Source organism: Scyliorhinus canicula, chromosome 2, assembly GCF_902713615.1.
Source record: "Scyliorhinus canicula chromosome 2, sScyCan1.1, whole genome shotgun sequence".
Lineage (NCBI taxonomy): Eukaryota > Metazoa > Chordata > Chondrichthyes > Carcharhiniformes > Scyliorhinidae > Scyliorhinus > Scyliorhinus canicula.
The window spans coordinates 100,572,917-100,596,495 of NC_052147.1; the positions used below are offsets into that span (position 1 = coordinate 100,572,917).

Sequence of the window (23,579 nt, forward strand, 5' to 3'; positions counted from 1 at the left end):
ATGGGTTTGTCTCTGTATTGTCAGTGTGATGGGTTTGTCTCTGTATTGTCAGTGTGATGGGTTTGTCTCTGTATTGTCAGTGTGATGGGTTTGTCTCTGTATTGTCAGTGGGATGGGTTTGTCTCTGTATTGTCAGTGGATGGGTTTGTCTCTGTATTGTCAGTGGGATGGGTTTGTCTCTGTATTGTCAGTGGGATGGGTTTGTCTCTGTATTGTCAGTGTGATGGGTTTGTCTCCGTATTGTCAGTGTGATGGGTTTGTCTCTGTATTGTCAGTGGGATGGGTTTGTCTCTGTATTGTCAGTGGGATGGGTTTGTCTCTGTATTGTCAGTGGGATGGGTTTGTCTCTGTATTGTCAGTGTGATGGGTTTGTCTCTGTATTGTCAGTGGGATGGGTTTGTCTCTGTATTGTCAGTGGGATGGGTTTGTCCCTGTATTGTCAGTGTGATGGGTTTGTCTCTGTATTGTCAGTGGGATGGGTTTGTCTCTGTATTGTCAGTGTGATGGGTTTGTCTCTGTATTGTCAGTGTGATGGGTTTGTCTCTGTATTGTCAGTGGGTTGGGTTTGTCCCTGTATTGTCAGTGTGATGGGTTTGTCTCTGTATAGTCAGTGGGTTGGGTTTGTCTCTGTATTGTCAGTGTGATGGGTTTTTCTCTGTATTGTCAGTGTGATGGGTGTGTCTCTGTATTGTTAATGTGATGGGTTTGTCCCTGTATTGTCAGTGTGATGGGTTTGTCTCTGTATTGTCAGGGGGTTGGGTTTGTCTCTGTATTGTCAGTGGGTTGGGTTTGTCTCTGTATTGTCAGTGGGGTGGGTTTGTCTCTGTATTGTCAGTGGGATGGGTTTGTCTCTGTATTGTCAGTGGGATGGGTTTGTCTCTGTATTGTCAGTGTGATGGGTTTGTCTCTGTGTTGTCAGTGGGATGGGTTTGTCTCTGTATTGTCAGTGTGATGGGTTTGTCTCTCTATTGTCAGTGGGATGGGTTTGTCTCTGGATTGTCAGTGGGATGGGTTTGTCTCTCTATTGTCAGTGGGATGGGTTTGTCTCTGGATTGTCAGTGGGATGGGTTTGTCTCTGTATTGTCAGTGTGATGGGTTTGTCTCTGTATTGTCAGTGGGATGGGTTTGTCTCTGTATTGTCAGTGGGATGTGTTTGTCTCTGTATTGTCAGTGTGATGTGTTTGTCTCTGTATTGTCAGTGTGATGTGTTTGTCTCTGTATTGTCAGTGTGATGGGTTTGTCTCTTTATTGTCAGTATGATGGGTTTGTCTCTTTATTGTCAGTGGGATGGGGTTGTCTCTGTATTGTCAGTGTGATGGGTTTGTCTCTGTATTGTCAGTGTGATGGGTTTGTCTCTGTATTGTCAGTGGGATGGGTTTGTCTCTGTATTGTCAGTGGGTTGGGTTTGTCTCTGTATTGTCAGTGTGATGGGTTTGTCTCTGTATTGTCAGTGTGATGGGTTTGTTTCTGTATTGTCAGTGGGATGGGTTTGTCTCTGTATTGTCAGTGGGTTGGGTTTGTCTCTGTATTGTCAGTGTGATGGGTTTGTCTCTGTATTGTCAGTGGGTTGGGTTTGTCTCTGTATTGTCAGTGTGATGGGTTTGTCTCTGTATTGTCAGTGGGATGGGTTTGTCTCTGTATTGTCAGTGGGATGGGTTTGTCTCTGTATTGTCAGTGGGTTGGGTTTGTCTCTGTATTGTCGGAGGGATGGGTTTGTCTCTGTATTGTCAGTGGGATGGGTTTGTCTCTGTATTGTCAGTGTGATGGGTTTGTCTCTGTATTGTCAGTGTGATGGGTTTGTCTCTGTATTGTCAGTGGGTTGGGTTTGTCTCTGTATTGTCAGTGGGATGGGTTTGTCTCTGTATTGTCAGTGTGATGGGTTTGTCTCTGTATTGTCAGTGTGATGGGTTTGTCTCTGTATTGTCAGTGGGTTGGGTTCGTCTCTGTATTGTCAGTGTGATGGGTTTGTCTCTGTATTGTCAGTGGGATGGGTTTGTCTCTGTATTGTCAGTGTGATGGGTTTGTCTCTGTATTGTCAGTGTGATGGGTTTGTCTCTGTATTGTCAGTGGGATGGGTTTGTCTCTGTATTGTCAGTGGGTTGGGTTTGTCTCTGTATTGTCAGTGGGATGGGTTTGTCTCTGTATTGTCAGTGTGATGGGTTTGTCTCTGTATTGTCAGTGGGATGGGTTTGTCTCTGTATTGTCAGTGTGATGGGTTTGTCTCTGTATTGTCAGTGGGATGGGTTTGTCTCTGTATTGTCAGTGTGATGGGTTTGTCTCTGTATTGTCAGTGGGTTGGGTTTGTCTCTGTATTGTCAGTGTGATGGGTTTGTCTCTGTATTGTCAGTGGGATGGGTTTGTCTCTGTGTTGTCAGTGTGATGGGTTTGTCTCTGTATTGTCAGTGTGATGGGTTTGTTTCTGTATTGTCAGTGTGATGGGTTTGTCTCTGTATTGTCAGTGGGATGGGTTTGTCTCTGTATTGTCAGTGGGATGGGTTTGTCTCTGTATTGTCAGTGGGATGGTTTGTCTCTGTATTGTCAGTGGGTTGGGTTTGTCTCTGTATTGTCAGTGGGATGGGTTTGTCTCTGTATTGTCAGTGGGATGGGTTTGTCTCTGTATTGTCAGTGGGATGGGTTTGTCTCTGTATTGTCAGTGGGTTGGGTTTGTCTCTGTATTGTCAGTGGGTTGGGTTCGTCTCTGTATTGTCAGTGGGTTGGGTGTGTCTCTGTATTGTCAGTGTGAGGGGTTTGTCTCTGCATTGTCAGTGTGATGGGTTTGTCTCTGTATTGTCAGTGGGATGGGTTTGTCTCTGTATTGTCAGTGGGTTGGGTTTGTCTCTGTATTGTCAGTGGGTTGGGTTTGTCTCTGTATTGTCAGTGTGATGGGTTTGTCTCTGTATTGTCAGTGGGATGGGTTTGTCTCTGTATTGTCAGTGGGTTGGGTTTGTCTCTGTATTGTCGGAGGGATGGGTTTGTCTTTGTATTGTCAGTGTGATGGGTTTGTCTCTGTATTGTCAGTGGGTTGGGTTCGTCTCTGTATTGTCAGTGTGATGGGTTTGTCTCTGTATTGTCAGTGTGATGGGTTTGTCTCTGTATTGTCAGTGTGATGGGTTTGTCTCTGTATTGTCAGTGGGATGGGTGTGTCTCTGTATTGTCAGTGGGATGGGTTTGTCTCTGTATTGTCAGGGGGTTGGGTTCGTCTCTGTATTGTCAGTGTGATAGGTTTGTCTCTGTATTGTCAGTGGGATGGGTTTGTCTCTGTATTGTCAGTGGGATGGGTTTGACTCTGTATTGTCAGTGGGATGGGTTTGTCTCTGTATTGTCAGTGTGATGGGTTTGTCTCTGTATTGTCAGTGGGATGGGTTTGTCTCTGTATTGTCAGTGGGATGGGTTTGTCTCTGTATTGTCAGTGGGATGGGATTGTCTCTGTCTTGTCAGTGGGATGGGTTTGTCTCTGTATTGTCAGTGGGATGGGTTTGTCTCTGTATTGTCAGTGTGATGGGTTTGTCTCTGTATTGTCAGTGGGTTGGGTTTGTCTCTGTATTGTCAGTGGGTTGGGTTGGTCTCTGTATTGTCAGTGGGTTGGGTTTGTCTCTGTATTGTCAGTGTGATGGGTTTGTCTCTGTATTGTCAGTGGGATGGGTTTGTCTCTGTATTGTCAGTGTGATGGTTTTGTTTCTGTATTGTCAGTGTGATGGGTTTGTCAATGTATTGTCAGTGGGATGGGTTTGTTTCTGTATTGTCAGTGTGATGGGTTTGTCTCTGTATTGTCAGTGGGATGGGTTTGTCTCTGTATTGTCAGTGTGATGGGATTGTCTCTGTATTGTCAGTGGGATGGGTTTGTCTCTGTATTGTCAGTTTGATGGGTTTGTCTCTGTATAGTCAGTTGGATGGGATTGTCTCTGTATTGTCAGTGGGATGGGTTTGTCTCTGTATTGTCAGTGTGATGGGTTTGTCTCTGTATTGTCAGTGGGATGGGTTTGTCTCTGTATTGTCAGTGTGATGGGTTTGTCTCTGTATTGTCAGTGGGGTGGGTTTGTCTCTGTATTGTCAGTGGGGTGGGTTTGTCTCTGTATTGTCAGTGGGGTGGGTTTGTCTCTGTATTGTCAGTGGGATGGGTTTGTCTCTGTATTGTCAGTGGGATGGGTTTGTCTCTGTATTGTCAGTGGGATGGGTTTGTCTCTGTATTGTCAGTGGGATGGGTTTGTCTCTGTATTGTCAGTGGGATGGGTTTGTCTCTGTATTGTCAGTGTGATGGGTTTGTCTCTGTATTGTCAGTGGGATGGGTTTGTCTCTGTATTGTCAGTGGGATGGGTTTGTCTCTCTATTGTCAGTGTGATGGGTTTGTCTCTGTATTGTCAGTGTGATGGGTTTGTCTCTGTATTGTCAGTGTGATGGGGTTGTCTCTGTATTGTCAGTGGGATGGGTTTGTCTCTGTATTGTCAGTGTGATGGGTTTGTCTCTGTATTGTCAGTGGGATGGGTTTGTCTCTGTATTGTCAGTGGGTTGGGTTTGTCTCTGTATTGTCAGTGTGATGGGTTTGTCTCTGTAATGTCAGTGTGATGGGTTTGTCTCTGTATTGTCAGTGTGATGGGTTTGTCTCTGTATTGTCTGTGGGTTGGGTTTGTCTCTGTATTGTCAGTGGGATGGGTTTGTCTCTGTATTGTCAGTGTGATGGACGTTTGTCTCTGTATTGTCAGTGGGTTGGGTTTGTCTCTGTATTGTCAGTGGGATGGGTTTGTCTCTGTATTGTCAGTGTGATGGGTTTGTCTCTGTATTGTCAGTGTGATGGTTTGTCTCTGTATTGTCAGTGGGATGGGTTTGTCTCTGTATTGTCAGTGGGATGGGTTTGTCTCTGTATTGTCAGTGGGTTGGGTTTGTCTCTGTATTGTCAGTGGGTTGGGTTTGTATCTGTATTGTCAGTGGGTTGGGTTTGTCTCTGTATTGTCAGTGGGATGGGTTTGTCTCTGTATTGTCAGTGGGTTGGGTTTGTCTCTGTATTGTCAGTGTGATGGGTTTGTCTCTGTATTGTCAGTGGGGTGGGTTTGTCTCTGTATTGTCAGTGTGATGGGTTTGTCTCTGTATTGTCAGTGTGATGGGTTTGTCTCTGTATTGTCAGTGGGATGGGTTTGTCTCTGTATTGTCAGTGGGATGGGTTTGTCTCTGTATTGTCAGTGGGTTGGGTTTGTCTCTGTATTGTCAGTGTGATGGGTTTGTCTCTGTATTGTCAGTGGGATGGGTTTGTCTCTGTATTGTCAGTGTGATGGGTTTGTCTCTGTATTGTCAGTGTGATGGGTTTGTCACTGTATTGTCAGTGGGATGGGTTTGTCTCTGTATTGTCAGTGTGATGGGTTTGTCTCTGTATTGTCAGTGTGATGGGTTTGTCTCTGTATTGTCAGTGGGTTGGGTTTGTCTCTGTATTGTCAGTGTGATGGGTTTGTCTCTGTATTGTCAGTGTGATGGGTTTGTCTCTGTATTGTCAGTGGGTTGGGTTTGTCTCTGTATTGTCAGTGGGTTGGGTTTCTCTGTATTGTCAGTGTGATGGGTTTGTCTCTGTATTGTCAGTGGGATGGGTTTGTCTCTGTGTTGTCAGTGTGATGGGTTTGTCTCTGTATTGTCAGTGGGATGGGTTTGTCTCTGTATTGTCAGTGGGATGGGTTTGTCTCTGTATTGTCAGTGTGATGGGTTTGTCTCTGTATTGTCAGTGGGATGGGTTTGTCTCTGTATTGTCAGTGTGATGGGTTTGTCTCTGTATTGTCAGTGTGATGGGTTTGTCTCTGTATTGTCAGTGTGATGGGTTTGTCTCTGTATTGTCAGTGTGATGGGTTTGTCTCTGTATTGTCAGTGAGATGGGTTTGTCTCTGTATTGTCAGTGGGTTGGGTTTGTCTCTGTATTGTCAGTGTGATGGGTTTGTCTCTGTATTGTCAGTGGGATGGGTTTGTCTCTGTATTGTCAGTGTGATGGGTTTGTCTCTGTATTGTCAGTGGGATGGGTTTGTCTCTGTATTGTCAGTGTGATGGGTTTGTCTCTGTATTGTCAGTGTGATGGGTTTGTCTCTGTATTGTCAGTGGGATGGGTTTGTCTCTGTATTGTCAGTGGGATGGGTTTGTCTCTGTATTGTCAGTGTGATGGGTTTGTCTCTGTATTGTCAGTGGGTTGGGTTTGTCTCTGTATTGTCAGTGGGATGGGTTTGTCTCTGTATTGTCAGTGTGATGGGTTTGTCTCTGTATTGTCAGTGTGATGGGTTTGTCTCTGTATTGTCAGTGTGATGGGTTTGTCCCTGTATTGTCAGTGTGATTTGTCTCTGTATTGTCAGTGGGATGTGTTTGTCTGTATTGTCAGTGTGATGGACGTTTGTCTCTGTATTGTCAGTGGGTTGGGTTTGTCTCTGTATTGTCAGTGGGATGGGTTTGTCTCTGTATTGTCAGTGGGTTGGGTTTGTCTCTGTATTGTCAGTGTGATGGACGTTTGTCTCTGTATTGTCAGTGGGGTGGGTTTGTCTCTGTATTGTCAGTGGGATGGGTTTGTCTCTGTATTGTCAGTGTGATGGGTTTGTCTCTGTATTGTCAGTGGGATGGGTTTGTCCCTGTATTGTCAGTGGGATGGGTTTGTCTCTGTATTGTCAGTGTGATGGGTTTGTCTCTGTATTGTCAGTGGGATGGGTTTGTCTCTGTATTGTCAGTGGGATGGGTCTGTCTCTGTATTGTCAGTGTGATGGATTTGTCTCTGTATTGTCAGTGGGTTGGGTTTGTCTCTGTATTGTCAGTGTGATGGGTTTGTCTCTGTATTGTCAGTGGGTTGGGTTCGTCTCTGTATTGTCATTGGGATGGGTTTGTCTCTGTATTGTCAGTGGGATGGGGTTGTCCTTGTATTGTCAGTGTGATGGGTTTGTCTCTGTATTGTCAGAGACAATTTTCGTCTGCGTATTGTTGGTGTGATGGACACTTGTCCCTATATTGTCGGTGTGATGGACGTTTATCTCTGTATTGTCGGTGTGATGGACGTTTAACTCTGTATTGTTGGTGTAATGGATGTTTTTCTCGGTATTGTCAGCGAAATGAATGGAGTTTTGTCTCCTGCTGCAACAAACATTCAAACCCTCCACCACCGACGAACAGTGGCAGCTATGTGCACCATCTACAAGATGCACTGCAGTAACTCACCAACACTCCTTAGACAGCACCTTCCAAACCCACACCACGACCATATAGAAGGACAAGAGCAGCAGATACCTGAAAAGCCGAGCACCCAGAGGTTCCCCTCCAAGTCACTGACCACCCTGATTTGGGAATATATTGCTGTTCCTTCACTGTCGTTGGGACAACATCTTAGACCTCCCTCCCTAACAGCACTGTGGGTGTACCTATGCCTCAAGGACTGCAGCGTTTCAAGAAAGCAGCTCACCACCATCTTCCGAAGGGCAACAAGACATGGGCTATAAATATTGGTCTAACCAGTGATGCCCACATCCTGTAAATGAATTTTTAAAAGCCTAACCTTATTTATGATAAATTAATTAAAAACCAGTGGTATAATTTTCTATCTCTGTCAGCAGATAGAACATAGAACAGTACAGCACAGAACAGGCCCTTCGGCCCTCGATGTTGTGCCGAGCAATGATCACCGTACTCAAACCCACTCATCCATCCTATACCCGTAACCCAACAACCCCCCCCCCCCCCCTTCCCCCCCCCTGAGTCCCCTGAGTTTGAGATTTCTTCTTTTGACTTTTATGCCAGGTTCAAGACCTGTCAAATTTCCCACTTATGTACTTCTGGAATCACAAATGCTTTAATTTGCAACTCACAAATGTTTATTAAAAGGTCAACTTGCTGAAATTATGTCCCCCCCCCCCCCCCCCCACCACCCACCAAATTGAGTGCCTCCCTCAGCAGATAATAAAAAGTTCAGTTTTATATCTGTAACATGCACCTGGCAAACTTTGGTTCAGGCACAATTTGGAGATCATTGTTTTCACCTTCCTTTTAAGGTTGTCGCCACGAAATATCGAGTGCCTGTATCACAAGCTGCGCCAAGGCTAGACATGAGAGGCAAGACCTGCGGGGAGGGGCAAGCAGGGCTCCAGGGTTGGGTGGGGTATCATGAGTGGGGAGGGAGGAAACAGAGGCGGGACTGCAGGGGGGAACACTAGAGGGGAGGGTGGAGATGGAGGCACGTCAGGTGGCGAATGAGGAAACCCGTGAGGGGAGGGTACAAACAGAACCAGGACGAGGGCAGGGGCTAAACACGAGATGGGAGGGGAGAGATGGTGGTAGGATTAGGAGACAGTCAAGGAACAGAGTTGAGTAGTGAAAGATTGTCTTGGGACAAGAGGAATTAGACAGACAATGGTAAAATCAGAGATTGTCCTGGGGCTGAGGCCATGCTGTTGGGGGCATATTGAATGGAATTTCCTGGGACTGTACGGCCTGCATGTGTTGGTCACAGTCTTGCGTGGGGTAAGGCCTCTCTGTGCTCAAACCATGGAAAGCATGGCTTGGCTGAGTGCTGGACTCGAGGATCTAGTGCAAAATGGCTCCTTGACTAATGTTGCACATTTAGATGGGAATCCATTAAGTCTAGTGTTGTGGTGAACTTGGTCTTAATTGGCATCTGATCCTTACAGAAGCATGTGGGAATGGATGGAGGTCCAAGGCTGCTGCGCAGAAGCTACATGGCCCCTGCAACCCCAATGTTCTCAGTGTTCATGGCATTCAAAGCACCATGCTTGCAGTCATGACATAATTGCTAGGATTGGGTATTGATATTTATTGTCAAGGCCACTGGAGGACAACTGCCAGAAGGCTGACTATGGGTTACCGGACACGGACTTTCTCTACCTAATTAAGATCCTTGTGAATGACACTCTCAACTGGGGGGAATGCGCAGCCCCCCGTCATCCTCCAGGATGATATCATACCACAAGGAGTGGTCTTTGAGTACGATATACAAGTCAAGGGCTAGAGACCTTGTGTTTGCAGAGATACCATTCGAGGGGAACTCATATTAATTGCTCAAATGTATCCACTTATCAGGAGTAGAGAATGCAGGCTGCAGACAATGTGCCTTGTTGATGCTACGATTAGAGTGAGGTGAAGAAAGGCCCATTGCCAATTGGCACAACTCAGTGAAGGCCATTGGCCTGAGGATCGGAATCAAGAGGATCAGGACCCCAGGAAGAATCAGATGTTGCTGAGGAGGGGCCAAATCCATGAAGACGTTTGGCATAACCAAGGGTGCCCAGAAAACAGGGCTCATACATGGAGAAGAGCGGAAGACAGTGCCGTAGGCATCTTACTTGTCTAGGGATTTAGTAGCTCACATTTTCCCACTCACACACCTCACAGACTTGGATGGCTTCAAATGCTGGTTGGGCTGAAGGTTACCACTACACAGAAATTTTGTTGCCAGTGAATCCTTCCAGGGCTCCGTTGGGATCTTTGCGGAATCTCACAATTGACGACCCACAAACATATAAGGGATATGACTGATATTCTGTTCAGTAAAGCTCATCGTCATGTACGGTTCCGCATGAATGAGGCACGTTAGGCTGCCAGAGCTATGGGATTTGATGTTATCTCAGGTTTCCTGCAAGTGAATGCATCTGGCCTTGAGAGCTCCCTGGCAGCAGCCTGTATGATTCATTCATAGGAAAGGATTTCACTCTCTGAATGCCCCGCTAATTTGTCATTACAGAAACCAGACCAACATATTTGTGCTAGGTATGCATGGAACTCTCATTTGAGTCAGATGCAGGTATCGGAGATATGGGAGAGACCTTGGCACTTAGAAGGTTGGCTCCACAGTGATTAGGGGTATCCCTAGAAGACATAGCTGATTATGTCAGTTCACTGGCAACAAGAGTGCATCTGAGGAAAGATGCAATGCACATTCCACCACAAGACCAAACCATTGGAATCCTAAGGATGCATTTCCAGTGTTTGGACAGGTCAGGCATGGCTCCCCACTAAGTGGCACGCATCATCATTTTTTTCTGCATCCTGCACATGCTAGCATTGAGAAGAGGGGATGCATTGCCAAAGGGAGACATTGAATAGGGGGGCTGTGTTGTTAAAGGGAGACATTGGAGTGCTGGTTTCTAATTGGATGAGAAAGCCTTGGAAAGGGATGCCTCTGAGCAGTGCAAAGATTCAGAAGGGCCACATGAAGCTGCCATTGGGCCAACACGAGGCAATGGTGACAACCTCATAGCTGAAAGATTTCATGAGCTGTTCATAATCAAAGTTATCTTCAGGCAGGGGACACAACAACACCTTCATTGTCAGCATCACGTATCAGGAAAAGTCATTGGTTTCACAATGTCACAGAATCAGTCAAAATCTCTTTCTGCTCAAATGATGGGCTCATCCATGGAAGACATTATAGCCTTGGGAACATGTGGCTACTGTGGAATGTGAATAGCTCCATTAGTGCAGCTCCTGAAGCAACTGTAAGCAATGCAGTCCTTTCAACCATGGCGTCAACAAGTCAATGGGCATGGCAGCTTTCAAATAGCTGGATGCGCTCATGCCAGTATGAACAGAGCTTGGCAGGGTGACAAGAACAGGAAAACATTCGTCAGTTTGTAGGCCTTGATAGTCTGAAGAGGAACATCCAGGCAACACCACCGGACAATTTGCCAGTTCTCATGGATGAATGATGCGGAGGCCTCATCTTGCTACTCAGCCCCAATGTGCCTTCAGGCATAGGACTACAGCATGCACACAAAGCCACGGGTTTTGTTCTCACAGTGTGGCTCAGCAGGGCCATGGTTTGATTCTTTACAAACACGCACGTTCCTGTGTTTGTGGAAAGTCTATCAAATGTATGTTCTGCATTACCTTGATATTTGGAAGAAAGGTGGCCCAGTTAGTTGACGCTTTCTATCTCTGTATAAATGTTCCCATATGGCTTGTCTAATTAAATCAACCACAACGTACTTACACAATCCCGGTTGATGTCTTTAAATAATTCAGTGTCTTGCATGGGGAGTGTGAGAACGAAGAGAGGAATAACGTTCAACCATAAACATGGAGACGATAACAATGCTGCAGGGAGACATGAAAGCCTGTCTATGGCGCTTGACGATGAATATTACTTTTCCTAAAAGTTCAATGTTACAAAATAAACAGCATTGCAAGGTACACTTGGGAGAAACTATTTGAATGGTTGTCGCAACAAAAACTTGTGCCATCCAGAAACTATGGGGGCGAATCTCCCAAATGGAGCCCAATTGTTTGCGTCGTCGTGAACGCCGTCGCGTTTCACGCCCCCCACAGAGGGCCAGAATTGTGCTGGAGCGGTACACGCTGCTCCAGCCTCCCTTCCCGGCGCCAAATGGGCACCACGCCAACCCACGCATGCACAGTTGGGCCGCGCCAACCTGTCCTTCTTATGATAGGTTGGACAGGCTGGGCCTGTTTCCACTGGAGTTTAAAAGAGTGAAGGGTGACCTGACTGAAGTGTTTAAGATCCTGAACCGTATCGACTTGGTGGACATTGTAAGGATGTTTCTGAGGCAGCACGTGGCACAGTGGTTAGCACTACAGCCTCACGGCGCAGAGGTCCCAGGTTCGAATCCCAGCCCTGGGTCACTGTCTGTGTGGTGTTTGCACATTCTCCCCATGTCTGCGTGGGTTTCACCTCCACAACCCAAAGATATGCAGAGTAGGTGGATTGGCCACGCTAAATTGCTCATTAAGTGGGAAAAAAAATAATTGGTTACTCTAAATTTATAAGAAAAAAGAAAAAAAAACTGAAAGGATGTTTCCTCTTGTGGGTGAACTAAGGGGCTCTGTTTTAAAATTAGGGGTTGCCTTTTTAGGACAGATGAGGAGAATGTTTTTCTCTCACAGGGTATTGCAATTTTGGAAGTCTGCCTCAGCAGGCGGTGGAAGCGGGATCACTGAATATTTTTAAGGCAGAGGTAGATAAATTCTTGTTCGACAAAAAGGTACATATATTCTTGTGGGACAAGGGAATCTAAGATAATTGGGGGTAGATGGGGAATGTGGAACACAAAACAACAGATCAACCTTGATCTTACTGAATGGCAGAACAGACTCGAGGGGCCAAATGCCTACTTCTGGTCCTATTTCATACATCTGTATATACGGATTTCATATATCCGTATATGATATATACGGATCACAGATGTATTGTCCAGCTATCATTGTCATATATGAAGTGACTTTGTTACTGCGACAGATTTGGAAATAAAGGCTTATCATGGTGATGAGATTGAGTGAGAATGAATGCAACTGAGAAGCATGGGATGGGAGCTCATTGGGGGGGGGGGGGGGGGGGAGATACATTTTGGATCCTTGAATGAACTTGGGACCTTGTGAGACGTTAATTAGCCAATGAATACCTCAGACTTGGCGAGGGATAAATACGGAATATATTTACAACTGTGATAGAACACCCCGCCATCCTTGTGCATTCAAAACTTCAGAATTTTTCTTAACCTACCGCTACGTCTAGGTTCAGCCCTGATATCAGCAGCAGAGGTTGAGGCAACTTGCTGACTGTTATGCCCTGTTCTCCCAGAAGACTTTGCCGGATGCCTTCAAGTGGTCAAGGCTTGGAGGGCCCCTACCTGCGAAGGGTCACCTGCTCTCTTCCTCAGCCTGACCTGCTTGAGTTGATGGAGTCATGGGAAGTGGGGATTTTTAACGGCAGGACACCATTGGAGTGTCCCGGGTTGGAGGTCCTAGGAGTTCTGGCAGCACGGTAGCACAGTAGTTAGCACAGTTGCTTTACAGATCCAGGGTCCCAGGTCAGATTCCCGGCTTGGGTCACTGCCTGTGTGGAATCTGCACGTTCTCCCCGTGTCTACATGGGTTTCCTCCGGTTTCCTCCCACAGTCCAAAGATGTGCAGGTTAGGTGGATTGGCTGTGATAAATTGCCCTTAGCGTCCAAAAAAGGTGAGGTGGGGTTACGGGGATAGGGTGGAGGCATGGGCTTAAGTAAGGTGTTCTTTCCGAGGGCTGGTGCAGGCTCGATGGGCTGAATGGCCTCCTTCTGTACTGTAAATTCTATGATTCTATGGTGCTCCTTCTCCCTTTGGGTGCCCAATGGGTCCCTCACTGGCTCTTTGAAGAGAAGAGAGCAACTGTGAGGAGGTTGAAGTGCAACATTCCCCTCTCACTTAGCCACCGCTGCCGCACATCACTGGCTGGAGGATGGGGGCCAGATTTCTCTACCCAATTGTCCCCATCCCCATGGATTCCTTTTTTAATTTTTAAAATTCTTTTTACATCGACAGGAACCGAGGTTACTGGCGGTGCAGAATCAGTCAGAGCTCGCCCCGCCTGCATGACATTGTGTAACCACCCCTCCTCACCAGGATTTTTTAGCAGTGTTTAAATGATTGCCGGGTTACACACCTCTTTTCCCACTCGAGGTGACACTTGGGGTGGTGGTAAATTACACCCCATGTGGTTAAAAATGAATGAGGACAAATTGTTAATGGGCCACCCTTGTCTGGATATTTCTGATGATTTTTTTGTTTGATATTGGTGTGGATTGAAGAACAAATGGGGGTGAATAGCTTCTTTACTGAAGAGATGGTGCAGCCTAGATGCTCCTGTTATGTACATAAGGCATTAGTGAACTCAGAATGTGCTGGAGGAAACTGGCCTATTGCTCTTGGCCACTGTCCTTGCAATTAACAGTCCTTGCCACTCTTTGCAATTTTAGATATGATCCAATATGGATTTTAAAGCATTATGTTTCTGAATTATCTTTGTAGATTTTTAATGGAAAGCTGCTTCGCAAGTAAATGATGTCTTAATGAGTGTTTGTTTTTTTCTCTCCTCCTTTGTCCACAGTTCCTGGAGGTGTCAACCCAGAAGGCCATCTTCCTTTCTCCCTCATAATTGTCGTGGTTACGTCCACCATTGTTACTGGTGTAGTTCTAACCTGTGCTGGACTTGCTCTCAGTAAGAATTTCATTAAACTTTGTACTGCACCGCTCCCCTCTCAACCAACATTTCACAAGCTATGAGCTCAGGAGAAATTTTTTTTGTTTTGGTTTTAAATTGTTGTTGATAGATGCTTCTTCCAATAACGTTATTCTGTGCATGCATGCATCACTGAAAACATTTAATCACCAGCTTCACTTCCTCCAATCCATCCATAACTGAAACAAACTAGGAAAGGAAGTTAGTAACGCAAGAGATAACAGTGTAAATAGGTGTGTCACGTGGCTTCACCTTTCATTCCGTTTATATTCTTTGTGTTGGTAGAATGCTTGGCTCAGTACATTCCTACCTGTACCAGGTCTAGAAGACCCAATGTGCATATCTCAAAGTTTATATATCAGCTCATGAGGTAGTATGGAAACTTGCATTTCTGCTGCCCTTTTAATATTGTAAAAGTCCTAAGGTGCTTCACAGAGGTGTTACCAAGTCAACACCAACCAAGCCAAAGAAGGAGAGTTTCCAACAAGTGGCCGAAAGATTTGGTCAAAGTGTTGCCGAATCAATTGTTTTAAGGAGGAAAGAGAAATGTGTAGAGGTTTGGGTGGGAATTCCAAAGGTTAGGGCCGAAGCAGCTGAAGACATGGGCACCAGTTATGAAGCGAAGAATATCGAGGATGCACACGAGGCTGTAATTGACGGAGCGCCGTGTTCTTAGAGATTGTAATGTTTGAGGGGGGTTGCTGAGATAGGGAGGGCCAAGGAGTTTGAGCCTGAGGGAGAGAATTTTAACTTTGAGGCACTGGTGGACTAGGAGCCAATGTAGGCGAGCGAGGACAGGGAAGATGGACAAATGTGCCTTGTTGCAAGTTAGAATTCTGGAGCTGACGCAGGATAAGATGACAAGAAAATGTGAATCAAATCTCATTCCATTCATTTTATCCATCTGCATGTGGAATACCACAAAGATTTTGCCTATTTTCCCTTTGTAAAATTATTCTAAATATTTAGCTCTGTCTGAGGAAACATTGTGCCTCTCATAATTATTTCAAATTAACTTTTCATTCAGATCTGCTGCTTATACTTTTTTGAATTATTTTGAAGTAATAATAAAAGTCGCTCCATAAATGCTTAATATTAGACTTTAAGATGCTGGATCCTCCGTGGAACATAGGAACAGGAGTGGGCCATTCAGCTCCTCAAGCATGTTCTGCCATTGAAATAGATTGTGGTTAATCTGTATCAAAACATCAGCTACTTCCTTTGGTTCTGTATCTGATAATACCCTCTCAAACAGAGACATATCAATCTCAATTTTGAAATGTTCAATTGACCTACTTTCAACAGTTTGGTAAACGTCTCTACTACCTTTGTGCGAAGAAGTGCTTTTTAACACCATCACAAAATTGCCTAGCCCCGGGCAGCACGGTAGCACAGTGGTTAGCACTGTTGACTCACGGTTCCGACGACCCAGGTTCCAGCCCGGCTCTGGGTCACTATCTGTGTGGTGTTTGCACATTCTCCCTTTTCTGCGTGGGACTCCCCCGCAACCCAAAGATGTGCAGGGTAGGTGGATTGGCCATGCTAAATTGCCCCTCAATTGAAAGAAAATAATTGGGCACTATACATTTATTTTAATTTTTTTTTATAAATCACCTAGCTCTACGTTAATAATAATAATCGCTTATTGTCACAAGTAGGCTTCAATGACGTTACTGTGAAAAGCCCCTAGTTGCCACATTCCGGCGCCTGTTCGGGAGACCGGTACGAGAATTGAACCCGCGCTGCTGGCATTGTTCTGCATTGCAAGTCAGCTATTTAGCCCGCTGTGCTAAACCAGCCCCTTGTTGATGCCTTGTTCTGGACTCCTCCTCCAGTGGAAATGTTTTTTCTCCATTTACCCCATCAAGTCCTTTCATCGTATAAAATACCTGAACTAGATTGCCTTTAATCTTCTAATCTCAACAGAACACAAGCCTGATTTTTGGAACATTTCCCCATAATTTAACCCTTTAGTCTCTGAAATGTTTTGGCTCTGCACGTCCTCCAAGTCCTAATTTTCCTGAATTGTAGTGCTCAGAACTGAGTGCAGTGTTCCAGGTTTTGACAGAAAAGGGAGTTCAGGGTAATGGGGGGGGGGGGGGGGGGGGGGGGGGGGCAACAGACCAGAAAGTGGAGTTGGGACCACAACCAGATCCGCCATGATCTTATTGAATGGCAGAGTAGGCTCAACGGGCTGAATGGCCTCCTATATTCCTAGTTGGCGTCTAACCAGAGATCTGTACCCTTCCGATCCTTTCTAATCCAGTCCTTTTGAGATAAAGGTCAACAATCTTTTAGGGTGCGCTTTTCCCACCACATCAGCTGGGCACGACGATTGAATCGCAGGAGAGCCCCAAATCTGGCTTTGCGCCTGGCGCGAAGACTCACACGGGTCACCCGACCTGTGGTCCCTGGTGTGATCTGGATCACTCCCTCATTGGGCATGATCCAGGCCATTAAGCTCATTTAAATATCCCAACGCCGTATTCATCAGGCGCCCGGAAGTCAACGGTCGTGTCTGTGAGGCCTCAACTGGGCGCAGTGTAGCACTGGTTTCCACAATCATGGACCAGGTGTGATGGCACTTGGGGAGGGTCTCAAACCCATTACAGCCACTAATGTGGTCAGGACAGGGCACGGGCCTGGCACTTGCCCGAGCACCATAGCACTGCCAGGCTAGCACCCTGACAGTGCCACCTGGGCACCCTGGCAATGCCACCATGTTGGCACTGCCAGGATGCCAGGCTGGAAGTGGCAAGGTGCCCAGTTGCTAGATTGGCACTGCCAAAGGTTGGAGCCTGGGGGGCAATGCCCATGAAAGGGAGTTGAGGATGGGTTTGAGGGAGCCTCAGAATGATTATTGGGGTCCTGAAAGTGGGGGGTTCTGAAAGTGAGGTGTAGAGATCAGGGCAGTCTTTCAAAATGGCACCCCGATCTGTGAGGAGCTGGTCCTGCTGGTGAGCTCAGTTCCCTAGTGCCGGTAAACTTTGAAAGTGTGGCCTCGACAGAGAGAAACTCCCTGAGGCCCAATAAAACAGCTAATGGCTGTTGAATATCGGTATCAATCTCAGCACTGCAGCCACCGTGAAACACCCTGCCAAACACGGCCGAAACCGGACTTTAAACTTTTTCTAGTGAATCTTGTCCTTAGTCTTTAAGGTTAGTTTTAGTGACATCTGTACTTGGATCCTGTAATGATGCTCTTTCACAGAGTTCATTCGAACCCAAAAGGTATTTATTAATTAAAAATGGCACAGCAGCCGCATGACTGCAGCTTGCTCCCTACCTGTCACCTGCCTGAGAGATACCCACGCCCCTGGGGTGATTCGCACTCTCTGTCCCAATTGGTCCCCCAAGCCAGGTGATCCTTACTCTGCTATGTTGCCCTTAAAAGGACAATTATCAAATTGAGTACAGATCCCCACATCTCCCTGCCCCTCCACAGTTCCTAGCTTCTTGCTATTTAGAAAAATGGTCTATTTTTCTTGGGTCCAATTGGATGACCTACAGTGAACTTTTTTTGCCCACTCACTTCTATCAATGCCCCTTTGCAATTTTTTGCTCTCATCTACGATGTTTCCTGCACCACCTTACTAGAGTCATCAGTAAATCATGGTTCTGTATCACTTAATCCAGGCCATTTATGAAGATAGTGAATAACTGAGTCTTCTGTACAGATCCCTGGTGGGCACCACGAGTCACATCCTGCCAATTTGGGTACATATCCATTCGAGCTGCTCTGTCTCCTACATCCTAACCAATTTCCTAACCAAGCCAACAGGTTCCCTTCATTTGCATGCACCCTAATTTTTGTTAACAGTCTTTTACGTGCACCGTTATCACATATCTACCCTGTTATTCCATATCAGTGTTAATGGCACAGATGGAATGGTTGACATCGTTCCTTTAACTTGTGTTTATTTTTCTATTGATTTTTCTTTTTCCAACTATTTTTATCTCTGCTCTCTCTCTCGTCCAAGTTGACTCCTCGTTTAGTATTCCACCATTGCTGAAGGCCCATCAGCTGATTGGTCAGTGCTCATGTGATGAGACTTGGTAAACCACAAACCTGGAGTAATGCTCTGAGGTCCTTGGCTTGAATCCCATGCGAGATGGTAAAATCGTCCTGTGGCAGGCATGGGTGAGCTGAAAAATTGTGGAGTGTGGTGGCTTGGCTGAGCGATCTAAGGTGCTGGGTTAAGGTTCAAGTCTCTCTGGAGACTTGGGTTCGAATGACACCGCCGCCAACGTTTCATACAGTTTGACCTATGTGGTTGAAAGCACGCACCGACCAGTTTTCCGATAATGAGATTCTATCCTACTTGACTCATCATGTACAATCTCCCAGCAGGTCTCTGGAGAGCAGGAAGGGTGGCCATTTCGCTCTCCCAATAACTAGGGAACATGAGCTGTATTAGTAGCATCCCTGCTGTCCGAAGACATGAGACACACCACACAGACCAAGGATGGAGCATGGGAGGCATCTGGTCTATATGGCCCAGCTACACTCGAGCTATGGGAGATTCCTGTTTTATTTAATAGTAAAGTAGATGAATGACCAACAATCCTGAATTACATGTATTATTTATTTGATTATATATCAATATTTTCTGCTAGAAACTGTCATTTGCATGAAGTACCATTCTTTTAACTCACGGCTTACATTAATCTCAGTTCAGGAGAGAGTTTTGCTGCTATAGAATGTTTGCTATTATATCCCAATTAACTAATATAGATGACACAACATATAGAGACCAATTTCTTGTATCTTAAAGTAAACAGAGTAATCACCTGTACCCTACATCTGTTGATCGAAAGAGTAAATTTTAGTGTGACCCTTACGGGTAACAGGAGTTATATCACGGCCGGGCTATTCCATTATAATCGTGCATACAGGTATTTAGAGCTCAGTGTTGGGTTTTGTGAGTGGGATTCTCCCGTACCCGGTGGGGCAGGGGGCCCCGGCAGGACGGAGTGGCGTGAACCACTCCGGCGACAGCCCGCCCCAAAGGTGCGGAATCCTCTGCACCTTCGGGGGCCAGGCCGGCACCAGAGTGGTTTGCGTCCCGCCGGCTGACGTGGAAGGCCTTTGGCACCACGCCAACCGGGGCCGAAGGGACTCCGCCGGCTAGCGCGGGTCCGCGTATGCACGGGTGCGTCAGCGGCTGCTGACATCATTCCCCCTCATGCGCAGGGGGGGTTCACCTACGCGTCGGCCATCGCAGAAGCTGACACGGACGACGCATAGGAAAGGAGTGCCCCCACGGCACATGCCCACCCGTGGATTGGTGGGCCCCGATCGCGGGCCAAGCCACCGTGGGGGCACCCCCCGGGGCCAGATCTCCCGGCGCCCCTGCCAGGACACCAGAGCCCGCCCATGCCGCCAGGTCCCGCCGGTAAGGGATCTAGTCTAATTTACGCCGGCGGGTGGCAAAGAACCAGCGGGACTTTGGCCCATCGCGGGCCAGAGAATCGCCGGGGGGGGGGGGGGTGGCGCTGTGAGCAGCCACCAACTGGCATGGTGCTATTCTCCATGGTGGCATTGGAGAATTCAGCGGCTGGCGGGGGTGGGATTCACGCTGCCCCCCCCCCCCCCCCGCCGATTCTCCGACCCGCACCCAGTATGTTTTAGTTTTAGCTGAAGCAATCCAAACGTCTTTTTTTACTGGCTGATCCCGCCGGCGGGATCATCTGGTCCCACCAGCGGTGACCCACACCCCCCTCCCCACCCACCACGAATACCCCGGCAGCTAAGGGTGCAAACAATGAGAAACGCCCTTGACAGCGACGGAATCTGAAGATCCCACTGGCGGGCCGCCTCCGCCACACGCAGGGGCGTGTGGAAAATCCCATCCTTGTGAAGCTGTAGGCTTCCTGAAGCTACAGACTGATGAATCAGCCTCTCACTGACATCAGGAATTTCAGTGGAATTTTCGCTGTGTTGACCAGACTGCCAGGCAGTGGATACACAGACTCGTGTTCTCCTCCCCACATTACACCAGTGGATCTGTTTCAAAAGTACTTCATTGGCAGAAAAGTGCTTTGTAATGTCCTGAGGCTGTAAAATGCACTTGTTTAAAAGCAAGTCTTCCTCCTTTAATATCATCAACCTCAATGACTAAATCACTGAGAGCACTAAGAGGTCTGACCTGTAACCCTTCCGGCTGGAGATTGGACTCATTCCTCCCATTATCTGACCATCTGAGTTATTTTCCTCATGAGACAACCTGCGAATTTGCCCCAATCCTGACTTTCCCTGTGAATTGATCCCATGTCCCTCTCTAGTTCCTGCAGATTGAGTTTACCCATTCATTATACTGAGATGGTTCTCATGCCTCTTCCCCCACTACACGCCCACGTGACAAACTAATCCTTTCTCCTACACTCTTCAGAACACGTTTGTGAATTAGTTAGTACAAAAGCTCAGGAGACCCAAAAAGGTGAATCCAAACGGGAGTTTATTTTCAACCAAAAGAAAAAGGCGCAATGCGGTGTACACCACATAGGTCCCAGCCGGGTCTGCTTGTAAGGGTTGATTCTATGAGCCCCAGCTGATGGGCCTCCACCCATTCACGGGGAAGCTTGAATTCCATGAGCCCCCTTCCACCCCCGGGATGATCAATTGGGTCGTCCCTGTGGGTCTTGTGAGGGTTGGATTCAGAATTCTCCTAATTTCTTGGTCCCATGCATTAAATGGAATACATAAAGGGATATTTTGTTATAGTTTTATTTAAATTGCTTTGAATAATTTATATTATAAATTTTTATATTCTTACATATAGATCCACTATCAATTCAGGAACAAATGTACTTCCTTGGCCTTTTCCAATATCAAACACTAATACACTGTTCAGTGTTTCAGTGTGTGCCAGTATCTATTGTACCTCCGCTTGAGTTTATAACTGATGCATAATATTAGTTGTGATATTAGTTATGCTTTGAAATGACAGTTGAATTACAACCTCATTAGAAGCAAAGGATTCTGCTGAATAGAAAGCAGTTCGAAGTGAATAGTTTGCATACTGAGAGCCAGCAAGCTGTTTGCCTCAATGAGCTACTTGAACATAGTCAACTCCTTGTCATTCTTGACCTGTCTGCAGCCTTTGACACAGTTGACCAGACCATCTCTGACCAATACGCCCCCCACCCCCCCTTTGTCTTCCAGCTGATGGCACTGCACATGCCTGGTTCAATTCTTATCTAGTTCATTGTAGGCAAACAATCAACTCCAATGACTTCTGTTCCTGCTCCTACACCATTCTCTCTAAATCTCCAAAAGGATGTATCTGAGATCCCTTTCAATTTCTGTTCATGTTACCCCTCAGCAACATCATCCGAAAACATGTTAGATTCAAAATGTACATTGACAACTCCCAGCTCTATCTCACCGCCATCTCTCGCGACCCCTCCACTGTCCCTGATTTGTCTAAAGTTGAACCAGACTGTTTGCAACCCTGGGGCTGGATTCTCCTCTACCCGGCGTGGCGGAGGGTCCCGGAGTAGGGGAGTGGCGCCAACCACTCAGGGGTCGCGCCTCCCCAAAGGTGGAGAATTCTCCCCACCTTTGGGGGCCAGCCCCGCGCTGGAGCGGTTGCCACCAGAAGACCGGCGCAAAAAACCCGCGCCCCCGGCAGCGGGGCTGGCCGAAAGGCTTTCGCCGGTCCGCGCATGCGCCGGCAGTGACGTAAGCGGCAGCTGGCCGCTGACATCACTGCCGGCGCATGCGCGATATGGGGTTCTCTTCCGCTTCCGCCATGGCGGAGGCCATGGCGGACGCGGAGGAAAATAGTTCAGCCAGGGCACTGGCCTGGAGTCTGAGCGGGGGGCCCCGATCGCAGGCCAGGCCACCGTGGGGGCACCCCCCAGGGTTCAATCGCCCCCCACCCCCTCAGGACCCCGGGGGCCTGCTTGCGCCACTGAGCCCGCCGTTCCAGAGGTGGTTTAAACCTCGGCGGCGGGAGAGGCCTCCCAGTGGCGGGACCTCGGCCCATCCGGGCCGGAGAATCACCGCAGGGGCCTCTCCGATCGGAGTGGCGAGATTCCGCCGCCGCCACTTCCCGGGTAGCGGAGAATCTCTGCCACGGCAGGGGCGGGATTTTAGGCGCCCCCAGGCGATTCTCCGACCCTGTTGGGGGTCGGAGAATTTCGCCCCTGGTGTCAGATTTTACCCTGATCTGAGCTTCTAACTATATCTGCTCCATCATCAAGTCTGCCTACTTGCCCTACTGTAGTATTGCCTGTCTCCGCCTCTGCCTGCACTCATCTGCTAAAACCTGAATGTTTGTTCCTTTGTTCACGCTATAGTGGGAGGCCGGTCAGGTGGACATGAAGAAAGTATAGAGTCTATACGTTCCTCATGTCCACCTGACCGGCCTCCCACATTCCACTCTCCATAAAGTTGAGTTGATCCAAACTCTACTGCCCAATTCCTAACGAGCAGCATCTGTGTTTAATGACTTTCATTTGCTCCCAATCTGGCAACGTCTCATTTTCAAATTCACGGACTGGATTCTCCCAACGGGCAGCGAAGTGCCGACGCCGGAGTAAAAACGGGAGTGTTTTACTCTGGCGTCAGCGCCCGTTCCGATTCTGTGGCCCACAGGGGACTAGGACGGTGCTGGAGAGGCCTCCGCCGCCCCAGCTGCCGATGCCGGCCTGAACCCGGTGCCGCGGGGTCCGCGCATGCGCAGTTGAGACAGCGCCAACTAGTGCATGCGCAGTTGGGCAGGCGACAACTAGCGCATGTTTTGTGGCCTTCTTCCCCGCGGTGGCCCCGACGCCAAATGGCACAGGGCTACAGGAACCAACGCGGAGGAAAGGAGGCCGGGGGGGCAGAGAGTCCAGCCCGTCGATCGTGGGCCAGGCCAGTACGGAGGCCCCACTCGGACCCTTCAACACCGAGGTCCCGCGAGCGCACAGCAGGTTAGAACGGCGCCGGTGGGACTTGGCATTTTGTTGACGGCCACTCGACCCATCCGACCCGGAGAATCTGCGTGCCAGTCCGGGCTGGAGAGTCGGCGCATACCCAGACCGGTGCCCGCCGACGGGCGGTGGGAGAATTTCGCCCCTCATTCCTATTTTCAAATCCCCCCCCCCCTCATGACTTTTCTCTTTCCTTTATATGTAATCTTCTCCAGCCCTACAACCCTTGGAGATTTCAGCGCCCGTCCGATTCTTGCGTCTTTTGCACCTCTGATTTTAATTGCTCCACCATATTTTCAGCAGCCTAGGCTCTAACCTCTGAGATTTCCTCCATGCACCTTTCACTTTCTCTGCCTCTCTCTTCCCCTTTATGATGCTGCTTTATTCTTTTATCTTTGACCAAGGGTTTGGTCACCTGTCCCCAAAATCCCACTTAGGCGGCTCAATATCAAATGTTGGTTGATAATGCCCCTGTGAAGTGCCTTAGGATGTTTTGCTATGTCAAAGGTGCTATATAAATGCAAGTTGTTGTTGTGGAAGCACGTAATCCATAACCTTGAGTGTATTACGCTTTCAGGTGCTAGTGAATATCAGCAATCAATTGTGCCCTGTTGTAGCTCCGAAGTGTCAGTGTTTCTAATTATTGAGATGCTGTGCCTTGTGGTATCTACAGAATGGAAGTGTGTGTGGG

At 47.6% G+C, this 23,579-nt stretch overlaps 1 protein-coding gene across 1 annotated transcript in view; it reads left to right on the plus strand.

Moving 5' to 3' along the window:
- Nucleotides 1–23,579, plus strand: part of ltk (leukocyte receptor tyrosine kinase) — a 261,905-nt gene that overhangs the window by 170,789 nt on the left and 67,537 nt on the right. The window contains exon 11 of the mRNA XM_038784003.1: nt 13,835–13,945. Coding sequence (XP_038639931.1) covers nt 13,835–13,945 — 111 coding nt within the window. The remainder of the gene's footprint in view (nt 1–13,834; nt 13,946–23,579) is intronic.